This window comes from Crocuta crocuta, unplaced genomic scaffold, assembly GCF_008692635.1.
Source record: "Crocuta crocuta isolate KB4526 unplaced genomic scaffold, BGI_CrCroc_1.0 scaffold121, whole genome shotgun sequence".
In the NCBI taxonomy this organism is placed as follows: domain Eukaryota; kingdom Metazoa; phylum Chordata; class Mammalia; order Carnivora; family Hyaenidae; genus Crocuta; species Crocuta crocuta.
In genome coordinates this window covers 1,383,213-1,401,180 of record NW_027528608.1, presented here as the reverse complement: position 1 = coordinate 1,401,180, position 17,968 = coordinate 1,383,213, and the positions used below count along the sequence as shown (strand labels likewise).

Sequence of the window (17,968 nt, the reverse complement as noted above, 5' to 3'; positions counted from 1 at the left end):
CTTTGTAGCCGTAGAACACAGGAAAGATGGCTCCATTGGAACGAGCAGAAGAGATTTCTGCATTTTCCAGGAACCAGCTCACTGAACCTGAACTGAATGGTTTCCTCCGTGGAGGTGTCCGCTCCGGGATGGGAGGGCTCCTAGCCCAGCTCCTTAGGCAGAGCCCTGTCCAGTGGCTTCTGCAGACTGGCAGGGGGATGGGGACACCATACCTCCCACTTGCACTACCCAGATTCTCTATCCACTTGCCAAGGTCTTAGTGAGCTCTGAGTTTTCATGGGAGCCCTGGGTCCTGCACAGCTGCAGAAATCCTAAAATAATTGAAATGTGGATGACTCGCCAATCTCCAAGTCACTCATTCACATTCATCTTATTCTCTTGAGGGCACATATGTGCGCCATTTGATGGAAAACAAAACTGAGGAATGAGGTTATATTCAATTGAAAACAAAAGACCAAGGACTTGAGGGGTTCACACTTGGAGATAACACATACTGTCCCAAGTTGGGGGTGTGTGTGGCTTGCTAGCCAGCAGCGACTTTGAGTGACCAAGAGAGCTCTGAGGATAGAAGAGCAGAAAGGCCCCAGGCGTGGGAGGACGTGCGTGCCCCTGCGCCCTATGCGTGCACGATGGAGTACGATTCCTACCATACTTGGCACCTCCTCTCTCTCTCTCTAGGTGTCACCAGGTAGGAATGTTGGCTGGGAGTTGGGGGCTCCCAAGAGGGACTACTGTCCTAAGAGGGACACACTGGATTATCAAACTGGTGTCTGTAATGTGTTTGAGGAAAACTTAGTCATGGAAAATACCATCTTCACAAGCTCCACTGTGAACATGGGGTTGACAATTGAAAAGGGAAAAAAAGTCAAATGATCAGGTGTTTCTTGCACGACCGTGTGCTCAAAAAGCCAGTTGTGCTGATTCCCTCTAAAGAAAAAGAGAAATTCCTCAATGCTTTCCCTTATGATTTAATGAAAATGTCTTCACAATGAGGTGAGTACTCACATGCCCCATGCCCATGAAGAGTAAATAGTCTTGGCCAACCTTAAATCCCACATGTCCATGCACCTGTGGGGATACCAGCTTGGCGCCCACACCCAGGGCCCTGCTGAAGTGAGTGTGCACAAGGACTCTAGGGCTGACCAGGTCTGACAAGTTCTCCTGGAAAGTCTGGGCTAGAAAGGACCATGAAAGCCAGCGTTTGAGACCCAGGAGGTTACTGAAGGGACTTCCAGGCACCCCTCCTTTCACCAACAGGAAAATGGTGCCCACATTAAAGGATTAGCTGTCGGAGCTCCTTGAAGCTGGTCTTCTGACCCCGAGACCAGACCTCCCATCTGGCCTCCCATAAACTTGTGCCTGAGAGGCTATGACCATCTCAATATTTAAAATGCATAGTTCACTTCCCACAAGGAATCATGGGATGAGTATCTGTCACCCTTGGCGACCTTCTGCGGTACACTGAGTGGGTAAGAACTTTCCGGCCAAGGGGTTCCCACTTGGGGCACATGCTGTTGGTGTCTTACTTCTTCCCTTCCAGTTCCTCAGCATGCCGGTGGCCTCTGGGTTCTCTCTGAATGTAAGAAGACTGCTTGGTCATTGAGTGGGCTGCAGTGACCCTCGACTAAATACCCCAGCTTCTTCAACCCTCAGTGGGGTAATTCTGAGATGAGCTCCACACTGTATCCTGGAGGGTCCATGGAGGCACTGAGCCCAGTCCCCGGCAGCGGCAACTCTCTCACTAACACACCTGGCCAGTTTCCTTGTCTCCCTCACTGCTCCCTTCCTCATGGCCCCTGGGGTCTCTTCCCATACACTACTTCCACCTGGGTTCTTAGCTTAGGGTCTGCTTTTGCGAGACCCTCCACTAGGTCACCAATGGGATCTTGGGAGACTGAGATTTGTGGACTCTCCTTAACAAGAAAGAGCCCAACATACCCCGAACCCCTAAGTACCCATTGAGGCCACCCCACATGCCCACAGCACATCCAGCTGCAGCCCTGTCCCAGGGATGAACACCTCGGAGTGGGCTGTCATGGGGGTCTGCCCAGCCCTCCCTCCAGGCCATACAAAAAGGCTTGAATCAAAGGAGAAAAGCGGCTTGTCCATCATATAAAAAGAGCAATAATTTAGGAAATTAATTGCAAATTTACTTTCCCTGCTTGGGTGCCTTTCTCCTTTTATGTGGATAATTGAGAGCATATTATATTAATTTGACAACAACAGAAGTTCAAAAAGAAAACGTAACCTCGCGAGCAGCGGGTTACGATTAGATGGGTGTGTCTGGACAACGCCACAAAAAGCACGAGAGAGAGACTCGTCAGAAAGCCAGCCAGCGTCTGGGCACACAAGTGGGTGTGCCCCATTTCATTGCTAATGAAATGGCTTTGCAAAGTTGCCCAACTCTAACCTTGAAGAGGCACCCTGTTTGCTCAACAGGCAGAATCTGCTCAGGCAGGGACGACACTGCCAGTGTTCGAATGCATCCTCAGGAAGGTAATGCAATCATGACATCTCTGAGAATGTGACTATATGTGAGCCATAACCACTTCCCAAAGTTTAGATTGTTCCCCCCACCGACCAGAATATCTGAATTTCATCAAAGCAAACACATCTGCCCACATGTGTAGATTCTGTCTTACCATAAGGTGCAGAGCACCGTTCCCTTCCTTAAGGCACAATGACCTCCTCGAAACTTCAGTCTCACCTACCAAGGGGGTCTCCTGTTTATCTCACATCAGTGGGCCAGCCCTGCTTGACCCTTGAAGTGTCAAGGGCAGATCCAAGAGGTGATGCTTGTGGTTGCCCCAAGTGGAGTGCAAATAGGTGGGGCTTGTTAGAACCCCACATGGGGTTGGGGGGGGGTGACAGCAGGGAACAGAGCTGCAGTTCCCACGCAGAGCTGTGAAATGAAGTCAGCTCGTTCCAGAGGCCGGAATCCACCCAGCTTGCACACAGCAGACAGGATGTTCCCAAGAACGCTCAGCGGGTGAGAAGGGAGTTCTTCTCCCAGGCGGGAATGAGGGGGAAGGGAGAGAGAAGCAGGGGTGCCATGAAAAGAGAGGTGAGAGGAGGCTGGGACTCAGTTCATAAAAGGAAGAGAATCCACAAAATCCATAGAAATCCTTGAGAAGTCACCACTGGGGAGAGACTCAGGAAAGACCTCCTGCCTTAGAGGCGGATGTGGGTAGAGACCCTATTAGGGGATGGGCCCAGGGAGGGAGAGAAAACAGCAGAGGCCCCGATAAGCAGCCCCAGGAGCCCTCCCACCATCAGCGTGATGCTTTGTCCCCTTCAGTGGTACTCCCTCTGCACCCAAGGCCCCCAGCCCCTCACTGGGCCCCCGAGTCCCTGCTGGCTTGGCAAGGTCAGGGCTATGGGGTAGGCAAGCAGTCCAGGAGTGTGCAGAGTGGCTGTGAACGGTGAACAATGCCGCTGGCAACATGCTCAACTCTGAGGGGAGGCACTGAGGCTCAGCAGCCTTCCAGAGCCCTCCTTCTCCCCACCCGCGCCCCTAGGCCTGACGCAAGTGGGTGGTGGTGAGCCCCATCCTGGGAGCTGCACATGTGGCTTCTTAACCCAAACGGGGCTTCAGGCCCCCAGGGAACACTGCACCTCGTTGCAGGTGCAACGTGGCCCCGTTGAGACAGGCTCCATGGATCCTCAGGATGTGAGAACCCAGGAAAGGGTGCAGTCCCTCAGTCTCAGGGGCACTGGAAACAGACAAAACCCTCCTGGAGTCCTTCTTTCGGTTCAGGCTCAGGGTGGCCATGTGGGCCCGGGGCCTGGGGTTGGGGTCACTTCCCTTTACCTGGGCTGGGCATGGCAGGGTCTATCATGTTTCTTACCAGAACCCACAGTGTATGTTCTCAGCCCCCCATGAACAGAGAATCAGGAAGCAGTTGACACAGAGAACTAGCAAAACTTCTTCAAGATCTATGCTTTTCGTGTGGGCTTTGTCATGTACCCTCAGAGGCAGAATCTCTCCCTTCTCTCCACTTCTCTCAGATCAGAGACAATCTCATCCTGTATATGGTCTTTGGGGTCGGGATCATGTCAACAGTTTGTGGGAGACATACTAGAGAGAATGTTCCCAGCAGTCAAGGTGCTGTGACTGTCCCGTTGCTCAGGCCAGGGCTGCTCTGGGGGACATTTCCAGGCTTCCATCAACTCGGACACATGGGACGCTTGACTTATCTCGACTGTGGGGACTCCGTCAAGATAATAATACCTCCCCTGACCCCGCAACAAGACCATTAAAGAGGGAGCGGAGGTGTGCGCGGAATCCAGATGTTTCCAAAACAGACCCAAGCCGGAAGGCTTGGAAATGCTGCAAAGTGACAGGGCCCTGAAGTCCAGCTCACGGACAGAAAAAAATCTAAGCAACAAAACGGAACACGAACTCCTTCTTTCCTGCACCTCCCACCACCCATCATCATGGTATCGGGTGGGGCACCGGGCAGGCAAGAGCCTGTGACAGCAAACCCAGGCACAACCCAAAAATCTCTGCGTAAAAAAATATTCCAACTCCAACAATTCCGAGCACCTTTCCATTTAAAACTACACTTCATGGGGGGGGCGCCTGCGTGCCTCAGTCAGTTAAGCATCTGACTTCGCCTCAGGTCACGGTCTCACAGTTCGTGGGTTCGAGCCCCTGCATCGGGCTCTGTGCTGACAGCTCTGAGCCTGGAGCCTGCTTCAGATTCTGTGTCTCCCTCTCCCTCTGTTCCTCCCCCGCTTGCACTCTGTCCCTCTCCGTCTCTCGAAAATAAATAAACGTTAAATTTTTTTTTTAAAAAAACCCTACACTTCACGGGATTCAAAGCACAGGTGGAGGTTTGCTGCAGGGAGGCTGGGTGTGAGCAGTCTTTTCCCCCACCTGGGCTGGGGGACAGCAGCCTGTGCGCTGCGTGCCTCAGGGTCCCTACGCACGGGGCCAGTGAGCAGACCTGGGGGGTCTTGGTGCCCAGAGTCACTTGTACAGAGACATGCACATGTGTTGCCCGGCTGTCACCCACCCACCACCATGTCACCTCACCAAACCTGCAGGTGCCTTTACATTTGCCCGTTTGGGAGTGGTTACTAGTGGGGCCTGCTAAAGGTGGGTGGGAGGAAAAAGCAACCAGTTGCCCCGCTAACAGCCCGGTGGAGCAGCAAACTAGCATTCCCTGAATGTCCTGTGGAGGCTTCCGACTGCGAGGACGTCACAGGGTGAGGGGGGCGGTGTTGTGGAATGAATTAACATAATGACTCAAAACTGCACTAATGTTTCACAGCTTTTTTTTATTAGCAATACCAAGATAAGTTATTGAAGCATTTTTAGTATTGTTTTACATTCCATTCATAAATGACCTAACTTGTAACTCAGCATACAGCACACTTAAAGATATAGTTTGACACTTATTCAGAGAGCTACAATTATTATAACTTACATGCCTTCATTACCAGGAACACCTTAATATAATCTTCTAATTACTTCAACAATACTCTAGTCCAAAGCACACGATAACCCAGCACAAGTTTTACACATTTTGCTTCAATCACCATTTTTGAAGTTGTGGATGCCAAGGTGCCTGTTCCCTGGGATTTTACTGTCATCTGTTCCCGGTTAATAGGACGACCTGACACAATATTAAACTAGCAATAGCACTGCTTAAATACTATGGAGAAAGATAATTACTGCACTTTTCTGTAGTCTTCTAAAGTGTTACAAAATACAGGACAATCAGACACAAGCAGTAATGCCAACAAGACCCTCAGGACCCACCCCTAGAAGCTTGGCGAGCTGGCGTAGCAGACCCCCGCCCCCCACCAGTCAGATTTTTCACAGATGAAGGGACCTCCAATCTACCAGCGTTTGTCACTCAGGATTCATGACTTGGAGGGAATTTTCTCTCGTTCAAGTTACTAAGCCTTTGCGATCCATGACTAATAGTGGAACATATGGGGCAGTATTTTTAACCTCCCTGATTCTCTGCTATATATACTGTAGTGGGGTTGGTGTGCCGTGTGTATACACATACCTGTGCCAATAGTAATTATTTATTCAACACACATATGTGTATACATTCTTCTCTTGACTTTACACGATTAACAAGCTGCAGATAGCCACCGAGGAGCACGAACAGACAAGGGCAAGTCCAGCTAGACCGACTAGAACAGGGGTGTCACTTACCTGCAAGAAAATGTGCAGATTCATTAAACAATCCAGAAACCACGTAGGCTAGAGGCATTCAAAAGCAAGGACAGGGCCACACTCCCTAATTGTTTAATGGAGTAACGACAATAAAGCAATATTTATAAAATTTGGTCCTTCCATCTCTGGCTAAAGCAAGAATAGTCTACGTGATTAGAGCAGGTTGGCAATTAGGCGTAGAGGTGCTGTTGATCAGCGCTAAGTAATAGGAGATAATTACTACTTATTTGAAACCTGGGCTCTGCACACAACATCTGAATATAAAAAAGAAAAGAACCTGATTCCTCCAGCAGCTAAGATGTGGCCTGTATCTACGTGGCTGTCAGTGTCAACCATGACTCCGAGTCAGCAGTGGAAGAAAGGAGAAGCCAAAGCGTTAGCTCAGGACACCTGCACTCAGCGCAGGACAGCGAGGGGGCCATGCTGCTGCTCTATCACATGGCAGTGGCCGGCCAGCGAGCTCGGAGAGTTGGTACGTCCCCAGGGATGTGGGTGTCTGTTCTGACAACACTCTCTTCTTTCAGCTTTCTCTTCCTCCCTCCCAGTCTTAAGTCATTACTGGGGAGAAAAAATGTGTACACGTGTGTCTGTGTCTGTGTATGTATATATTTTTTTGAACCAAAGACCTTCGTTGCTGTCTTCTCTCACCCTAGGCTGAGTCCTGGGCAGTAGGTATCGAGCAATCCAAAAGGAATATGCACATAGAAACCAAAATGAAAGCTACCAGACTTTTCTCCTGCTTCGGAGGCACTGTTGATTCAGACAGTAGCTTTTGGAGCCAAAAATATGCAGCAAAAGGAAAGGAACATAAACAAGGCTAAATGTCACCAGTGTTTGCCGACTTACAGACACCATCCATTTGTTTGTTCTGAAATGACGAGTGGACCATTTGGCAAATACAATGGTATTCACACAACAGTTCTGTCATCCTGCAGTGCAAACGACATCACGTCAGTGGCATTCCCATTTAATCTAAAAGGAGGGAAGGGGAGAAGGAGGAGGAGAATGCCCAGAGAGTTTGGAAAGGCTACCTTCCAAAGAGGTTGCCTCTTCACCAAGACAGTGCACACCATGAGGCTTTGGACGAGGGTAAGAGGAGAGTGCATCCCTGGGTGCCAATTTCTGCAGGGGATCCCAGATGATAGCACCTGCCCTGTGTCCCACCAGAGTCAAAGGGACAGGTTCTGTGGCTGGTTTTGAGGCAGCCAGCAGGAGCAGAGAGGGCAGGATGGAGTACTGCTCTGCATTAACTTAAGAAGGATGTGCCCTTGGACTTCAGCATAGGCCAAATGGTCCCCTCTACTGGGGTCTAACATCAGACCCTGGACACACACTGTTACTGGGAGCAGGCTGGACTCTGGAAGTCAACGGCCAATCTGTAAATGATAAAATCTGGCAGAGAAAGCGAGTGCAAAGTTGTGCTCTATCGACAGCTCTGCAAGTCAATCCCTTTTAGAATCAGCTCATAAAGAAGAGAAGAAGGAGGAATGATTGCTCATCTGACTCAAAATAAAGCATGTCAGCTCCAGAGACAACAAGGCCCTACAGGGGAGGGGCCCAGGGTCTTCTAGGCTAATGGCCCTCCTTGGTATTGGCTGAACGTGGGCTCCTATACACTTGGTGGATCTAGATTTTGTGGTTCTCTTCTTGTGCCACTTTCCTAGGTTTACCTCCTTTCTTCATTAGAACCTGCTGGCTACTAGGCCACCCCTTCAATCTTAGAATCATCCATAAGACCAAAAACATACCAAATGCTCTGGGCTGTGCACCTGTTGCCTATGGTTGGGCATCTATACACACTCAGGTGTACACACACATGCACACACACACGGGGAGCTCTCACAGTGTTTCCACACACTCCAACCAACCCCCCTTGGAAATCTCTAACTGACCACAGACTTTAGCCATTTTTTGGTCAAACACTGAGGAGGAGGGACTTCCTCCCTACGCTAAGCACTTGCCTTCTCGCAGGAAGGAGGAGAATTGGTTAGAAATTGAAATGGTGGGGGCACCTGGGTGGTTCAGTCAGTTAAGGATCTGACTTAGGCTCAGGTCATGATCTCAGGGTCCGGGAGTTCAAGGCCCGCATCAGGTTCTGTGCTGACAGCTCAGAGCCTGGACCCTTCTTCAGATTCTGTGTCTCCCTCTCTCTTTGCCCCTCCCCCATTCACAATCTGTCTCTCTCAAATAAAAAATATTAAAAAAAAAATAAATTGAAATGGTGGGGCCACTGTGACAAATATCACAGTCACCAGCAGAATCTCCTTGCTATCCGTGACCTGTCATGGCAGACGTGAGGAAGCAAAACATGTCTCTATAAGCCTTGATGGAAAGTGAGATTTGTACTTGTTTTGTGCCAAAGGGAGACAGCTACCAACATTCCATCATGACAGCCCCAAATGGACATTTCCTTCCACTAGAAAACACCAACTCAACTGAGAACCAGTTTTCCAAGCTCTTCTACCTCTATTGTCTGGTTTTGTCTTTCTACTTCAGTCCATCAGTGAGGGAACTGAGGCCTCCACAGAGCAACCTCCCTTCAGAGTCTAGCTCCTGCCCCTCTACCTGCACTGGCCATGTCTGGGGAGACTTTGGAACTGCCATAAGCCATGAAGGGGTCTTCTCCTGCAAGTCTTCAGTGCATTGGCAGAGAGGTGGCCTTCTGGGAACAAGTGCACCAGGCCATCTGGGTCTACAAACCCTCTCTCTTGGGAAAGTCTCCAGTGTCTCTGGCTTTGTCTCCAGTGGCAATAAAAGAGCCCTGTAGCTGCTAACCTGGGCCTTCTCTGCATCATCTCATTGGCCTGCGGAGCAACAGCAGCCAGGCTCCTGCATATCTTCTCTAGGGACTACACAGCAGCACCTCCTTCCTTATGCTAGAGCAGAGGTCAGCCTCATCCAGCTCATCACCTGCTTTAGTAAATAAAGTTTTATTGGAACACAGCCACACCCAGTTGTTTAATGATCATTTACGGCTCCTCGGGCACTGCAGGGCAGGGTCGAGTGGCCATGACCCTGCCTAAGACCACACTGCCTGCCATCCTAATGTATTTTCTCCCTGGTCCCTTAAGAAAGTAGTAGCCAACTCCTGCTTTAGACGGTGTAGCTGGTAAGTAGTGAGTATTTTCAAACTGCCTACACTGGAAATCAGCAAGGTTTTTGGAGGACAGAAGTCCCATTTTAACAGCGTTGAGCTCAGATGTCCTGGTTCATTTTATCACACAGCTTAGCCTATGAAGAAGTTTCAGTGGATCCGGTGTTCTTTTTTAAGGAGCGGTCCCAATTCTTTCACTACTGTGAAAGCCCAGGGAACCCTTGGTCTCACAGGCATAATTTGGGTTAGGAAATCGAGTTTCCCTATAACCTGAGACTGACAAATTAGGACTACTGGGGCCTTTGTTGCTAATGACCTTGTAATCCCAATAGCTTCTCCTGGGGGCTGACAGGTGCCTTAGTCTGGAAGACACTGTGCAAGGCCCATGATGGACACACCGGCGGAGTCTCCCCGCTCAGCCTGGCTTCCCTGCGTAGTGGTAACCCCAGAGCTTCAGGGGCCAAAGAGGTCATCCTCTTCGCATTGCCTTTCCCTTTAATGTTGCCCATCAATCTTGCCCTTGGGCTCACCAAAGACACTGAGCAAGCTCTGCTTCCAGGCTTCAATACGTGATGGCCCCCAGCCATCTGTCTCAAGTTTGAAAGGCAAAGAGTAAGGGCAATCTGTGGGTTGCTTTCCAAATCCACAACCTGGAGTGAACTGTGCTCTGTAACCCCACCATGCAGCCGGCCCTGCAGGTGCCGTGCAGACTGGCCTGTGTGCCGTCTGGGCCACACAGAAGCCCGTGCCGTCCACGCTGTCCGACCTCCATGCTGCTGGCTGACCCAGCAGTTCATCCAGGTTTTTCAGACTGGACAAAGAGATGGTCCACCTTGTCCTATCAGTGGATGTGACCACTGCTCTGGTCTGCCCTTACTCCCCAATTAGATACTCCTGTGGCCCCTGTCCCATTACAGAACCAAGGTCAAATCCATTCCAACAAACTCCAGGGTACATCCAGTTTCTCTAATGACACTGAATGACCCTGTACGTCATGTTTCTTCAGCAGAATAAAGAAATGTGGGCTATGCCTGGAGTCTGAAAGACACCTTAAGAAATGGAAGCTATAACTGGAGTGTGATTTCACCTAATAAAATCAGGCCCATAGTGGGATATGACCTACTCTAGAAGCAACAGTGTATGTCCTCCAGCTTAATCCAAGATGGCTCCTTCTTGGGATCTTCTCTGACAGGTGAATGCCCTATTGTCTGTGGAAGGACCCTTTGGAAGTTCAGGCACAAGCTCTCAACATTGGCACGTGCCACAGGCGTCTCCTACCCAATGGGCTGGGTTGGTCCCTCTCCTCATCTCTCTCTTCTAAACCAGAGTCAGAAATACACTGGCCAGGCCTGGGAAGTGCTCGCTGGCCTGGAACCTAGGTCCGTGAGGCCAAGCAATGGAAGACCAGAGTTTTAGCAGTTAGAAAGCAGGCATGCAGGGCTAGGGAAGCACCTAGAAGGAAAGCCTGCAATAAGAGAGTCAGCCACAGACTTTAGGGTTAGATGCTACCTCCTCTAACTCACCAGCATGTGTCAGAGTTGCTGCTGAGCTCCGTGGGGAGTCTGTGTGATCTGAACAAGATTTTTACTGATGCTTCTTCAAACACTTTCACATCCCATGAGAATAGACACAGACGGACCTTAGCTCCTCCTACAAGCCTGTTTCTAGGGGCATCAAAGTGGGGATTCAAGTTTACAAGCTAGACAAATGTCAGACCCCAAACTCTCCAGAGATGAGGAATACCAGAGTAATTCTTGGGTTTGGCAAAGCCCAGCTTCTTGAGGAAACCAGATACCAAGCTGGTGGTTCCATTTGGAAATCCATATCCACTTTGAGTGAGGCAGAGAAGAGGGAATACACATCAGGAATATTTGATTCCTTATGCCAATATCATTTCCACTCTTGCAAAGTCAAGCCAATAAGGGTTTAAAGTTTTCAACCATCATGTGTGCTTATTGCAATGCTAGAAAGACAGTGAGCTGGACCGTGAGAGAAATGCCCCTAAATGCCCATTCTGTGCCCCATGAGGCTCCAGTTTTCCTCCCAGATATCTTACTGTTAGGAAGGATGAATATGCCTGCCTCCAGCCCTCAGGCCCTGGGACACATAGCAGCCAGTACGAAAATAAATCAAAATAAGAGGATTTTGATTATGGTGGTCCAATGATGGAGGCAGGGAATGAAGACAGGGCAGGGGCAGGCCCCCCCTTGGAAGAAAAGGGACAGTGCCTCTGGCCTGCCCCAAGCAAACACAAGGGCCAGGGAAGGGCCTTCCCGGCTGCTTCCAAGCTCAGGCGAGAGGATACGGATGACACTGAGGCCCAATCAAATGTAGAACCTGTGCTCTCTAAAAATAGGCAGTTGATGGCCAGAGTTCATTCTGGTCTCTTACAATGAGTGCAGGGTAGAGCAGTAAGGCCCCAGCCCCGACCTGGAGAGGCTACCAGGCTGCCTGGTTTCTGCCTGGCTGGCCTGAGGGTCTCTATTCCCCTTTCAAGAGAGGAGCCATACCTTAAACCCCAGGATCTGCTGTGCAATGGCTGAAAAGTTAACTGAGCCCAGTGTTTTGAATATACCCTGGAGCTATCAGGGGAGAGCTGGGGGCTGCTATCTGGGAGGAGGCAAGGACAATGGCTCGCAAGACAGTGGGGACCCTGATGCTGCCTCCCCTCTACCCTCACTATGCAGAAGGACACCAGTGGGCGAGCTGCTCTGAGGCAGGCAGCCTTCGTTCCTTCAGCGTTGATAGGAAGATGGGAATATTAATCGGGGCAATATGAGCTCATCTCAAGAAGAATGAGCTTATGAACATGGCAGGTTGTGATCTTTTTCTGATGTATGGATTCCTGGCAGGAACTATGGTCCTACATAAGCGTTTGAAAAAGCTGAAAATAGACTTAAAGAAAAAAAAGACAAAACAACAATAAAAGAAGAAAAGTCACAGACTTAAAACAATGATGAAAATTTAAAAAAAAGACTTAAACATCATTCCCCCAGAAAAAAAGAAAAAAAATTGGATTGACATAAAACCCTTTTCTCCTTCTTTTAAATATTGTTTTTAGCAGCTTCAAAAGTAATGAATTATATGTGGATAAAAATAGATCTGGGGGTACTGGTTAATGGGGCTTTGTGAATCATTCAGCGTAAGGAACTGTCAATATTTTTTGAACTGTCAGAAATCCATTTAGTGATTTTTGACGATTCAAAAAAATATTCCTGACTGCTTGATCCAGTTCTTAGTGAATTAGGGAAGGAGAGGGTAAAAGAAATATATCATTTTAAATAGTGAACCAAGTCCAGTTTCCTGAATTCTGCTCTGTGCTAAAAGGGAACATCGGAATTTGGAGGTTAAAAAATAACCCCTTCCATTATCCTTCCTTCCTCCCTCTCTCTCCCTCCTTTTCTTCCTTCTCTCCTTTCCTTTTTTCAACAGGTGCAGTAAAGTCACAGAAATCCATTCATAGATTAAATGTGGAAAGGTACCGTGATCATTTGTCTCTGGCAAGGATACGAGGGACTAGACATAATACACCGAGCTCCTATTCAGAGAGAGGCTTTCAGATAGGAATATCTGGGCGCCAAGAAAATGCCTGATCCTCCCTGCCCACCCTGACAGTCACTGGATCCAATTCTAGGCTTCAAATTTATTATTACATTTTTAAGATCTGGAATGACTTTGGGGGTAACCATATTCTTTAAGGAGGTAAAGAAGTGCCAATTTGCTAACAAGATCAGGCAGGCATAAGTCCAAGGCACACAGCATCATACAACACTGCTAACCAGGGATTTGACAATGTACATTGCTTGTTAGAACATCAGACAGACAGGTGAAGATACAGACGGACAGAAGGCAATAGTGGAAGGCCCAAGTCACAATAACTGCCATTTGGAATGTCTAGAGAGGAGTCACAAACACTCCCAAACAATCTCCCTGGTTGGAGAGAGGATCACTTTATTTCTACATGGTGGTTAGTGTGATGGATACGACTTTTAGTAGCCTCTAAGTCAATATAAAGAAAAGTTTAAGAAAGCAGGTTTGGCTGAGCAAAGCGGTAAGGAGCTGTCTTCCGCCATCTTACGCAGAAGGTCAAAATACTGAAGGGTTTCCCCGTTACCATGTCTTTTCGTCTGGGATTTCATTCTTAGAAATATGATCCCCCTCCAGTTACAGATTAAAAACAGTAGTAGTTCGCACAGGGAGACCCCACCCCCCTCTCTCCATGCCTTCCGGACGGGCATCTCCAATCACTGGGGTGCAAACCAGAACTCAAAAGCTTGAGTTCTAAACCTTCCAAATGAAACGGACGCTCGTGATTGTCTACACTGCATATACAGCATTGTCGGGGTGTTTTCATGGTTAGTTCAAACATGTGCTCAAGGAGGAGTCTACCTCATTTTTTAAAAATGCACAATTCAGCACTGATGTTTTGGGAAACGAACTGAAGGAAGAGGATTCTAAAACTTACCACACAAGTCTGGCCTCTTGATACATCCAGAATTTGCTGTGCTACTTGCCAGGCCGTTAAAGGCTGCTAAGCCATCAGAACTGTAGGCCCTGAGGACCGACAGCATGTTCATCGGCTTCTCCAGGCCCGGGGGCCCCCGCTCCGGCTTGGGCAGGCCCGCCGAGGGGGCGGGGGCTGGAAGAAGGCCCGAGCCGTGCCACTGCTTCTCAGGTGTCTGGGGCAATGGTGACACGAGTCCCTGGACAGGCTGAGGGGTGCCTGTTGGCGGCAGGCCGTCCCCGCCGTCGCCGGCGCTGTCCTTGCTCAGGGCGGGCTGTGGCTTGCTCATCATCTCTGGCTCTGTCTCGATATCCTCGTCGTCGTTGTTTTCTCCCTTGGAGGAGTCCATGTCCTCCGAGGAGGCAATGTCGGAGAGGTCGTCGGTCGGATTCTTGTTTGTGGTTTCAGGGATCAGGATCGGGGCATCATCTTCCGAGTGGGCCTTCCCATCGGGCTCCTTGTTGGCGCATGAACTGGAAGCCCCCGAGCCGACCATGCCCGGGTAGACGCCAAACTGCTTGTAGAAGTCTGACGGGAAGTTACAAAACGCAGGGTCCACCAGGCTGGGCCATGTGCCGCTCTTCTGTTCGCCCAGAGTCTCCTTGATCGGCCCTGGGGCCATCTTCTCAGAAGCAGACTCTAGAGGCCCAATCACGTTGGGAAGCGCCATCTCTTTGTTTGATTGTACTGAGGGTAGCAGGGCCACCTTACTGGCCTCCCGGGCTTGGTCTTTGCAATTGAGGGTCACCCCAACGGCGTTATCTTTGCGTTTCCCTTTGCCCAGGTGGTTGGCCTGCAGATGAAGAGCCATCAGCTCCATGGACGAGGTCGTAAAAGCACAGAACAGGCAGCCGTGCCAGGCGATACTGTCTTGCATGGTCACAGACGAGCCTGGGAGCGAGGCGGCATCCGGCCGCACCGACAAGTCTAGAGGCTCATACTGAGATTTCTCCGACTTCCTCGGGACCGCCTTCCCACCGGCCTTGTCCTCGCCACTGTCTGGCCCGTGCACTTTCATGGACGGGGGGTCAGACAGGGCTTTGTCCTTCATGTCCTTCTCCTTCTTCAAGGAGCTGAGGACAAAGCTGTCCATGAAAGCTTGCAAGGACCCGTGGAAATTCACACCATTGTTCACGATACTTTGATAAGCTCTTCCGATTTCAGAGAAGTGGGTGCTTTTGGAAGGAAGGTCGGCACCTTTCAGGGCATCTGAAGGGGCCTCGGAAGTCATGCCGGCGGCCTGCCCCGAGTGATCCACGGACGAGAGCGCTCCCGCAGTCCACTGCTGAGAGGCAGGGCCACCTCTGAAGTCGATTCCGGGGAGACCCTTAAAGGCCCCCCTCAGGATGTCTGGCCTGATAAACAAAGCAGCTTTGTTGGGCAGCTCGTCTCTGTGGTCTTGGTTTGGGGGCTGTCCAGACAGTGGCCCGGCTCCGTTCTGCCGCTCCCGGTGGTGCCGTTCTAAGTGGTATTTTAAGGATGCTGACTGGGTGCCGGCGTAATCACAGTGGGGGCATTTGTAGGGCTTCTCACCTGCAAGGTTTCGGTAGAAGAAGAAAGAGAAAAAAAAGTGTTTATCTCATTTTGGTGTGCTGAACAAGGCTAGAAGGATCAACATTTGTTCTTGGAAACAAAGCAGCTCAAACTAATAATTAGTTAGAGAGCAACTGTTTTTTAATAGAAGAATAATTCGTACTCTTAAGCTTTTTTAATGATTTTGTACCATTTGGGACTATTCAGGAATGACATACTATCTACACACAATTAGCTATCTTTTTCTTTATCTAACATGTGAAAACGGCTGTAGATTTAAAAGCTATGATTATGAAAATTAAGCATAATAATTTCAACCACACTGATCATTAAAAGTAGAAGTTTAAAAAGACGAAGTATGTAACAAATGGGTGGTTGCAATATTTTGTGTATACAATAGCTCTAAAATTTGTTTAAATTATACACATGGAAACCATTTTTAAACCTAAAAATTTTATGGCAGTGTTACGCAAGACCGAAATGAATGATTTAAGTCTTGCTCTGCAGTAAATCATGGATATAATTAGCAAATGGCATACTGCACAAGTAATTTATCATTATTTGGAGGGCACCATTCCAGACGAGCTCAGATATCTGCAGACCTACTGCATTGTTTCTAAATAAAGAACTATAAATACCGATTCTATAAAATATTAATACCATTACAGTGCATTATGATTGCAGCATGTAAAGACATATAGTTAAGATAAAAAGCAGTCAATAAAACTTAAAAGAAAATGAGTAATAAAAAAGGTACAAAATATATTTAGTTTCTGTATTTGAAATTAACATTATCTACTGGTCTTCGTAGCGCCTTAAATTTGTACTAATGGCAAACGTAATGCTTCGGTAGTAAAATGTGTAATTTACCTATAATAAGCGCTTTCTAGAGAATAAAAATAGCTTTAAAGAGTGTTTTAAAACATATAAGATCATTTTCATGAATTAAATATTTATTTAAATTCAACACCCAACTTCTTTGTTCTTTCCACCACGGAAAAAGATACCATGACACGGAACTTGGACCTGCCTGCATTGTGGGATAGAGGAAGGGAGGAGAATAAACAGATGTGGATTTAAATATATTCCAAGAATTTGTTAGCAATCCAGGGTCTCTTCTAGGCTTTGGAATCAAAAAGCTCTCTGGAAGCAAGGGGATTGTGGCACTCTGCTAGCTTATTCACAATAGCACCCTGTCAATATCCACAATTATTTCTCCCAGGAAATTCGGTGGCCCCCACCCATTCCTCTATTCGATTGTATGCCAGACTGATAGAAAAAGCAATGGCAAATCACTGGTGAGTGGTGTATCCCGAACACATTTTGCTGTGTCTTTCTCAACTGATGCTCTGACTCCCAATCTCTAGGCATCGGGCACTTGGAGGTAACAACATTTGAGAGGTGGGGGGGATTCCTTGATACTGGAAACAAGAGGCCCACCAGGGGATTCAGCGTCATCTCCAGATTTCATGCTGGAACCTTGGAGAAACTATGCCTGCCTTTTCAACATGGTGGCTATGTGCTCCCCATTCACCCGTGAAGATGCTGAAGGTCTCCCCTGGACACGTCAGAGACGGGAAAGGGGCCCAATTGGGAATGTATGTCTCTAAATTGGAAAGTCCCAATTTAGACTGGGACTTTGGTCTCTGGCTAGGCCAATGCCATGGATCTAGCAGGAAGACTCTATCCCCTTTAAGCTAAAGGCATAAATGGCCTCGGGCACCATTTTCTCACTTCCTGGAGTCAGATTCACTCCAGCCATGCTATTTGGATGTCTCATCAGAGGTCAGAGACAGGTGCTATGGACAGGCACTTCTGGGCTGACGTAGCAGTCCGGCAGCCAGTTGGAGCAGAAGCAGGGCCTGGAGCTGAGGAGATAGTTAGTAGCCGGACTTGTGACAGGAGACTCTAACTAGGAACTCAATTTCCTGGCCCCCTACTTTATCAGAAACCTAGGAGAGGGCCCTGCAGTGAGAGCTGGCAGAGGTGAGGCCTGTAGGTACTGGGTGAAACTCAGGATGCATTTCAGAAATGCACCTGGAAATGATTAAGTGCATCTGGCAAAGGGTTCGTAGAGAACGCATGGGAGTTCATTGGCAGGCGCTACGGAGGGAAAATGTGGGCTTCTGCCTCCAGGCCTCAGTGGGGTGAGGGGCTGTGTTACTAGGTGGGGACTGCAGGGATGCATAAGGATGTGTGTGTCTATTTCCGAAGGACACACATTTGAAATGCACACTAAAGCAGTGGTTCTCAAACTCATTAGAAGCACCAGGGGATTTGTAACACTAGTTCTGGAACATAACACATAGCAGTTTGATTCTCTAGGTCTGGGGTGGGGGCCAGAGGGCAGAATGTTCAACAAGTGTCCCTGGGGATTCAGATGCACCGTCAACATTACACTTGGGAAAAAAACCAAGGTGAAAGACACTGCTTGAAGCTTTTAAAAAATGCTGATACCTGGTCCCACCTCCACTTCCGGAAATTCTGAGTTCATTTTCAGAATGAAGACAGGGACTCAGCTCCCTCAAAGGCCCCCATGTGGGTCTCTGTGGAGCCTGGGTGGAGAAGCACCCTTGTAGGCAGGCACGGTGCGATGGCTGAGCAGCGATGGTAGTCTGCTGGAGACCCTAGGAAGTGTCCA

The 17,968-nt window shown here is 48.8% G+C and overlaps 1 protein-coding gene across 2 annotated transcripts in view; it reads right to left on the bottom strand.

The window, feature by feature from the left end:
* ZNF536 (zinc finger protein 536) overlaps positions 1-17,968 on the bottom strand; it is a 437,569-nt gene that overhangs the window by 140,195 nt on the left and 279,406 nt on the right. The window contains exons 6-7 of one of the 2 annotated variants that reach the window (XM_077754627.1): positions 13,756-15,327; positions 5,278-6,175 (exon numbers count right to left, since the gene is read on the bottom strand). In XM_077754627.1, coding sequence (XP_077610753.1) covers positions 6,168-6,175; positions 13,756-15,327 — 1,580 coding nt within the window. In that variant the 3' untranslated portion in view covers positions 5,278-6,167. Of the gene's footprint in view, positions 1-5,277; positions 6,176-13,755; positions 15,328-17,968 lie in introns of those variants that run through there. The other variant, XM_077754626.1, reaches the window with a different exon arrangement.